The 8692-nt window shown below is 33.1% G+C and overlaps 2 protein-coding genes across 2 annotated transcripts; one reads left to right on the forward strand and one right to left on the reverse strand.

Annotated features, from left to right (window-relative positions):
* Positions 1 to 17: 17 nt before the first annotated feature.
* On the reverse strand, positions 18 to 3266 carry si:dkey-226l10.6 (zinc finger protein OZF). The gene is made up of 2 exons (XM_067434836.1): positions 2780 to 3266; positions 18 to 1174 (listed from the first exon to the last, which is right to left on the reverse strand). The coding sequence occupies exons 1-2, from the start codon at positions 3086 to 3088 to the stop codon at positions 95 to 97; spliced, it is 1389 nt and encodes a 462-aa protein (XP_067290937.1). The 5' UTR covers positions 3089 to 3266; the 3' UTR covers positions 18 to 94.
* A 380-nt stretch (positions 3267 to 3646) lies between these two features.
* eif1axb (eukaryotic translation initiation factor 1A X-linked b) lies at positions 3647 to 8462 on the forward strand. Its single transcript, XM_067434394.1, has 7 exons — positions 3647 to 3819; positions 4326 to 4409; positions 4507 to 4610; positions 4920 to 4970; positions 7080 to 7161; positions 7300 to 7391; positions 7542 to 8462. The coding sequence occupies exons 1-7, from the start codon at positions 3804 to 3806 to the stop codon at positions 7545 to 7547; spliced, it is 435 nt and encodes a 144-aa protein (XP_067290495.1). The 5' UTR covers positions 3647 to 3803; the 3' UTR covers positions 7548 to 8462.
* The last annotated feature ends 230 nt before the right edge of the window (positions 8463 to 8692 follow it).

An 8692-nucleotide genomic window follows, 5' to 3' on the forward strand; every position in this document is an offset into this window, starting at 1 on the left:
GTGTAAGAAAAAAACTAAAAAGTTCATACTCAATTTAACTAAATGTATTATACAGTACTAGATTAAAACTTGTTTAAACTGAAATCTCATTGGTTCATTGTGTGTCAGCAGTGTCTTCGCTCTTCTCCTTCTCTTGGGGAAGTTCCTCTTCCAGATCCACCTTTCCAGACTCCACATCCTCCGCGGTTGACAGATCCATTGAACTCTCAGCGACTTCCATCTCATCTTCGCTGAGCGGCTCCATCAGTGCCTCTTCCATCCCCACAGTCACAGGCTCAATTCCTTCTGAATTGTCCCCATCAAAAGCATTCGTTAGTTTCTCAACAGACTCCTCCGTCTTAGGCTCATGGGTGAGCATGTGTGCCGCGTAGCCTCGCTGCGAGAGATAAATTTTGCAGAGGTCACAGTAGAACGGGGTCATCACGTTGTGTTTGTCCATGTGTTTGATGTAGCCATTGACTCTCAGAAAACCCCTATCGCAGGTATTACACAAGAGTTTTTCTCCAGCGTGAGATGATTTAAGGTGCTGAATGAGGGATCCTCTGAACTGAAAGGTCTTTTCACAGATGGGGCAGATGCACGTAAGTTTGGACGAGTGATGCTTCATGTGAGCAACGAGAGCAACTTTGTAGCCGAAACGTCTGGGACATAAGTGGCAGGTAAACGGCATGGTCGACTCCGCATCCTCGTGAACTTTCTGGTGAGCTTTCAAAAAAGCTTGATGGGCAAAACCTTTTCCACACTGCTGGCACACAAACCTCCTATCGGGATTTTCCTTGGCGTGTATGGCTCGATGCCGCAAAAGCAGACTCATTTCATTAAACCTCTCCCCACAAATTGAACAAATACAAAGCTTTTCTTTAGCTTCAGATTTGGTTTTCTTTTTACCATGAGTAGCACGTTGATGCTTCATTAGGTTGCGTTTACTACGAAACCTCTGGCCACAAGTTAAACAGCTGATGTACTTTCTTTTTATGGTTGAAATAGAGTCCTTTGTAACGGCCAGCTCACTCTCCTCATACTTAACATCCAGTGAGGAATTCTGCTCGTGTCCAGATGTCATGTTGGCACTCAGCTCGTATTCAAAAGGCTCCTCTTTGACACAAGCGAGGGAAATGGTGTCAGAGATTGTGATTTTGAATGTTTCATCTTCCACACTTTCATCTTCTGCTTCCTGTCAGAGAAAACAGAAACCAATACAGGATTACAGAATATAAAGAGAGAATTTTAATGTAAAACATGAATGTTGAATTATATATATAATTGTGTATATTAAAATACATGAAACATATAGTAATTTTAAAATAAAACATGTATATTGAATTATTTTATATATATATATATATATATATATATATATATATATATATATATATATATATTTATATTTATAAATATTATCAGTATAGTTTTGTTTAATGCCATGTAAGCATCTGTACACTGTAAAAAAAATGTTGGTTTTTGTTGGTTTAACTTAAAAAAGTAAGTAACTTGGTTGCCTTAAAATGTTGTGTTTATTGAACTTAAAAATTTTAGTTGATACAATGAAGGAAGTTTGTTCAATAAATAGAAAATCAAAATATTTTGGTATCTGAACCACATACAAAAATGTGATAAATCATGAAAATAGCACTATTTGGCATGTTTCACTGGGTCATCAGAAATAAAACACACACAATTACCCAATATGCTTACACAATCTTTTAATAATATTTTAATAAAGGTTGTCGAATCTCCAAAAATGTTCATTGTATTAACTCAAAATTTTAATTACAATGAACTCAAAATGTTAAGGCAACCAGGTAACTTTTTTTCTAAATAATTTTTCACAGTGTAGCTATCTTCATGGCAAAAACTGAATTACACAAATACAAGAGTTACATATATAAAATAAAAATAAAACCAAGCAAACAGAAAAAATACAGCAATTAATATTATACAAGTTTTTTAACATTAACATAAATTTTAATAACCTTTTCTGGTAAACGCTTTACTAAATTAAGTCCTTAAATGAACTTTGTAAATAAAATGTTCTGCTTGTCCAATTTATATATATATATATATATGTATATATATATATATATATATATATATGTATATATATATATATATATACATATGTATATATATACATATATATATATATATATATATATATATATATATATATATATATATGTATATATGTATATATATATATATATATATATATATATATATATACATACATATGTATATATATACATATATATATATATATACACACACATACACATATACACATATATATATATATATATATATATATATATATACACACACATATACACATATATATATATATATATATATATATATATATATATATATATATATATATATATATATATATATATATACACACATATACACATATATATATATATATATACACACATATACACATATATATATATATATACATATACACACATATACACATATATATATATATATACACACATATACACATACATACATACATACATTATATATATATATATATATATATATATATATATACATACACACACACACACACAGACACACACACACACACTCCTTGTCCTTGTTTATATTACATTGTGGGGACCAAATAAGGATAGTAAAACCTGAGATCACCTATATTGTTGGGACTGTAGTCAGCGGTCCACACTTTTCAGGCTTATAAATCGTACAGGATAAGTTTTTTTTTTTTTTTTGAGAAAGTAAAAATACAAAATGCCTTGCAGAATCTTACCCGTCCCTCCTTTTCACTTTCAGATGATCGATTAACAGTATATACAGTAGGAACAGCATCCACGCTTAGTATCATGCATGTGGTGTAGCCCAGGTCCATTTTGAAGTAGTTCTCCTCGGAGAAATGATCCCCACACACCCGGAATGGAGACGTCGCGTTTTCCTCATTAGCTTTACTGTCGTCGATAAACTTTAACCAAAGATTGCGTCTTTTCGGATCCTCTGGTAACATATAATGAATAATGGTGTCCGATCGGTTCGGACAACCACCTACCACACATTTATGTAACCTTACCATCTTGGTTACCATCTAACAGAACTTATGCTTTAATCTGGAAGAAAACAAATTGATATTTGCATTTAAATTGCTTGCTGTCTCTTGATCATAGTAAACAATTCTCTTTAAGATGTTTCAAAATATAAAGTATAGGCAAAGATGTTCAAAACAAAGCCGCAATGCTGTTTCTTCAGATGTTACTGACGTTAATGATGAAATTGTCGCCCCCTACCGGATAGGAGGACCGACCTTTTTTTTCTTTCAAAAACGTACTGAAAACAATTATCAAACAGACATGGAGGGTACATTTAACGTATCGTTTAGCTTTAAAGAATTTACTTATTTTTTATTTTACAAAAATCCTCACTTTTTAAACATTTCTTATATGTTTTCGCTTTTTAGTTCTGCTGACCTAATAAAACATATATTCTAGTTATATATCATATATAATCATATCATATCATATCATATCAGATAATTATACATTACATCCACTCCTATAAAAATTAGATATAATCCATATCAGCTCCGGATGGGATTTGCAGCAGTTGCAGTTGTGAATAAAGTTTTGCGCTGTTTAATGAAGCAAGCAGTCTGCGCATGCGTCATTCTCAGATTTTCTTGCTAACGGCGCTGAACGGTAACAGTTAACCACGGCACGTTTAAGAAGTAAAATATTTGACATATGGTTATAATACCCTGACGTTTTGAAACATTATACTAGAGTCGTCGACTTGATTTGAAGAATATGCCGAAAAACAAAGGTAAGGTGGTTTCTTAAGACAATTGTGGATGTTAGCCTTAAATTTAGCAAACAAGGTAACGTGAGATTTTGCGCGACACAGAGCAGCTTATTGTCAGTTATTGGTTTTAAGTTTTGACAGATAAATGTTTTAAGTCCGCTTTTTTTCCTTTAAGCTCATAAAACGAAATAAAATATGCTGTCAGGCAATGAAAGTGACGTGTTCGGCCGCAGTTAAATTAACGTTACAGATATATGGTACCTTTACAGTTTTATCAGTTGATCTTTACTTGTGTATAATATTGTTGCTTTTAAATATTAAACTTATATTTCTAAGAGGGCTTCTACATACTTAAGTTGTCCAACAAATATTCATGACATGAACAATAGATCAAGATCATCCATGTCAGATATTCTGCTGGATGTTTGTACTTTGCTCAGTCATTTGGCAACATTTGTAGTGTAAAAAGAACACATTGTACCAGGTGTATGATGGCATCTGATCTCATTTAACATCTCCTTATCCAGGTAAAGGAGGAAAAAATCGGCGGCGTGGTAAGAATGAGAATGAATCTGAGAAAAGAGAGCTGGTGTTTAAAGAGGATGGACAAGGTATGTTGTAACGCTCTTCCATATAATAAACATTCTGCCTTTACTTGATCTGCTTTTAGCTGTATAATTTGTTGGAAACCCATCATCTGTCTTCTAGAATATGCTCAGGTCATCAAGATGTTGGGAAATGGGAGATTGGAGGCCATGTGTTTTGATGGAGTCAAACGGCTTTGTCACATCCGAGGAAAGCTCCGGAAAAAGGTGCATTTTTCAGCTTCAGCCTAAATGCAGATTCAGCGTTTTCATCACTTTGTCAATGAGCTTGACTGTGGAGTGATTATAAAAAGTGTAGGCAAATCAGTCAGTATTGTTTGATTAAACTAAATTGGTGTAAGTAATGTGTTCGGAATTTTTTTCATGCTGTAAAATTTAAGCATAGGACATAATATTCTGGGGTGAAAATGCTTAAAATGCTATCTGCTTAAAATGTTTATATCGTTCTTTAACACGAATTCTAAAGATACATTTATGTCTTTTATGATCTTATGCTTTTTTCTTTCTTATATTTAGGTGTGGATTAACACATCAGACATTATACTCATTGGATTAAGGGACTACCAGGTTTGTTTAAATATTTTTTTAAGTTAATATAATAAATATAGCTATAAATATAATTAAAAACATGTAATTTATGATTCTTGAATTAATTGATTATCAGTGCCTGGTTGTGTAAACTACTAAGACTAGTCTTACAGTTTAGTTATACAATTTTTTTTTCTTTAAGACTGTTCATAACTGTTTAAGTTTGTTGCATAATGTGCATTGGTCTAATTTGAAACCAAAAATAAGACTGATTGCCATTTGACTAATCCCTATTTGGTCATGCACATACTTGAAGGATTAGTTAACTTTAAAATGAAAATGTCCTGATAATGGACTCACCCCCATGTCATCCAAGATGTTCATGTCTTTCTTTCTTCAGTCAAAAATAAATTAAGTTCTTTGAGAAAAACATTCCAGTATTTTTCCCCTAACAATGGCCTTCAATGGCAACCAACGGATTGAAGGTTCAAATCAATGCCGTTTCAAAGGGCTTCGGAGGCTCAGCACAATCCCAGCTGAGAAATAAGGTCTTATCTAGTGAATTGACCGGTCATTTTCAAGAAAAAATAACAATTTATATACTTTTTAACCTCAAATGCTCGACTTCGGTGTTGTGATTCTTCACTGTGTGACATCATTACGTTGGTAAGGTCGTGGAAAAGATGAAAACAAACCTATGATGCACATCTTGTGTAGCTATTTATTTATTTTTACACACATTTGTGCATTAAAAGTAAATTCATTTGATTGGCTCCAGAAGAAGGTGGACCCGCCTTCCTCCTCGCGCTTGGAAAAACTCAGTCAGTGACAGAATTGTGCCAAAATTGTAAGCGCAGCTAAAAGAAAGACGGAACTGTACAAATCGGTTTATTTCGGGAGCCCTACGCACACAACAAGTCATTTAGAAATTTGCAACCGTTTATTTTTTTTTTACACAAAGGTTGGTTTTACACGGTCAATCTATTTCGCAGTTCCTGACTCGCTTGCAAATCGATGTTCACCGGCGTGCAATGCTTTTGGCCGTATTTTGGCGAAAGAAACGTGTCAAAAGGGTAAGCGCAGAAAAATGGAAGTCAGAAGAATACAGATCATATTAATTTTGCGTTAACATGAAGCTGCAGTTTCACAATACATGAATTACTTTTATGAGTAACAGTAAAATGCTGCAAATATTTTTTCTTACACTTGAAAGGCAGTTTACACTTTTACAATCTTGCGCATGCAAATTCAATTTACGCTTGCAATCTTATGTGCACATTCACAAATCTTACCATGCGCTTGCGATTCTTTAAGTCATTAATTTATCTTCATATCTGTCCCTCTGTAAAACTAATCCATATGAATTGAGTGGTTTAATTTAGGCATTTAATTAATATATAAACATTCGTCAGCTCACAGATAATTTGTGGTAAATGGAAGCTCAAGCATGTTTGCTTGACACGCGAGAACCAATGAGGTTCATTCTCGTGTGTAACACGGCACGTTTGAGCTTCCGCACGAACCAATAGTTTTGTTCTCTAACTTCGAGCAGGTTTGGTTGAGCTTCTGTTTATGTTCACTGATCAATGTTTATATATGAATGAAAGTCTAAATTAAATCTGTTCATCATATAAAGCAATCAAGTCTTTTCAGTAACTTGACTAAATTGCTCAATTCATATGGATTAGTTTTACAATCTCTCTATGAACTTTGAAGCGTCAAAGTGGTAGTTGCGTAGATGGGACCAAAAACATTTTGAATTCATCAAAAAGATCTAAATTTGTATTCTGAAGATGAACAAAAGTTTTTGGAAAAACATGAGGGTGAGTAATGACAGAATTGTCATTTTTGTGTGAGCTAACCCTGTAACATAATGGTAATGTTTATGCAACTGGCAGCAGCAAATTTGTATAATAATAATATAATAAATAAATAATGTATAAAATAATATAAATAAATATATTTTACAATTTATTAAATAACCTTTTAAAATATTTTGATTGCCTGGAAAGAAATTAATTTCCTATGTCACTTAAAGCATCTTTTCGAATGTCATTCTGCCTCTCAAAACTACTGAGTTCTGTTTATGCAAGGTTTTTTTTTATGGAGTGAATATCTGACACTTTAAATTCTGAAATCTTTTGTCAGGATAACAAAGCAGATGTCATTTTGAAGTATAATGCTGATGAAGCTCGGAGTCTGAAAGCCTATGGAGAGCTTCCAGAACACGGTGAGTATATTTGGAGAAACCTAACTTCTACTAGACAGTTCTTGATGAAAGGAGGTTCTTGGCTTGCAATATGCTGATCTTTTTGCTGCACTGTATTAAATGTCATGTCATTAAATTCTCTCTTTTGGTGCCTTGCAGCCAAAATCAACGAGACTGATACCTTTGGGCCTGGTGATGATGACGAGATTCAGTTTGATGATATTGGTGATGATGATGAGGACATTGATGACGTAAGTACAAAAGCAGGCTTGTATTCAAATTAAATTAAAAACGGAATGCTTTGATTGATTAATTGAAATGGAGATGTGTTGTAGGCAGTATGTACGTTTTTATCTGTGTTCATTAGTGTTTGTCCTGACAATACTGTTTTCATTCTGCAGATCTAAGAGGAAGAAGCTGGGAAGTGAATGTTTCTCAGCCTGAAGCGACAATATCCTCACATCCCCCTTGAAGTTGCCCCCCCATCATGTACACAGAGGCTCAAATTTTGGGTTTCTCTTACTAAACACATGACTGCATTTTCACATTCAATCCATTTTGTTATCTTTTAATGTATTTATATTGATTTCACATCAAGTGGAATTTAGTTACAAGTACAGAATCTATGGATTCGCAATAAAAAGATAACCAATTTTATGTTTGGTCTTGCAGTCTATCCTAATAAGACATGTTCAAACGTTTTGTAAAGGTGAGTGAAACTCTTAAGGAAAAAACTGATACCTCTAGAATGCCTCTTGTCTTTTTGAATGTTTTTGAAGTCTCTTAAGATTTACTGGTCACAAAATTGACGCGTTGGACAATGCATTTATTCAAAAAGCCTGTTTTCATCCATCCTATTTTTTCTTTTGTGTTTTTGTCTACTACAAATGATACTACTTTTACAGGGCTGCTGAATATATGAAAGTAACTAATCTTGAAGCTCTATCTATGTATTACTCACAGTTGTTACTTAGTTACAACTTAATAGCTTAATACTAAACTACAGTAAACATCAGCAACTGAAATATTTGTAAGATGAAAACGGAAACTTTTTTTACTTTCTAAAATGATAGCTCACAAAGCAAGTAACCAGGATGAGCAAGTATTTTTGTATGCAAAATATGCTAATTACTACAAGAATGAGAGTTTATTGATTGTATTCTTGCAGAGCTGGCCCATTTGAATGAGCATGTTGGTTATAATTTGATATTTTGTGTATTGTTTTGAAGAGCTTACAATGGTTTGTTTTTGTCCTCTGCTGCTTTTGATCAGAAAACCTGTGATTTTGAAATAAAATTCAACAACATTCAAAACCCTAGAAATGTATATTTTAAGCATTTGAACTATCAGTTATTAACCAAGTTTTTTAATCTTTTGTAAAATATAAACTTTTTTCCTCCAGTATTTATAAAATGAAAAAATGGCAATATCTTTGTGGCAGTTTTGTCTTAGATGTGGCTATAAAATAGGCAGTATAATTATAGTAAGTGTGTATATAGCCATAGGCTTGAGAGATATTAGTCACTGTGTGTTTCGACCGTCACGTGTGTTG

This window comes from Pseudorasbora parva, chromosome 24, assembly GCF_024679245.1.
Source record: "Pseudorasbora parva isolate DD20220531a chromosome 24, ASM2467924v1, whole genome shotgun sequence".
NCBI classification, from domain to species: Eukaryota; Metazoa; Chordata; class Actinopteri; order Cypriniformes; family Gobionidae; genus Pseudorasbora; species Pseudorasbora parva.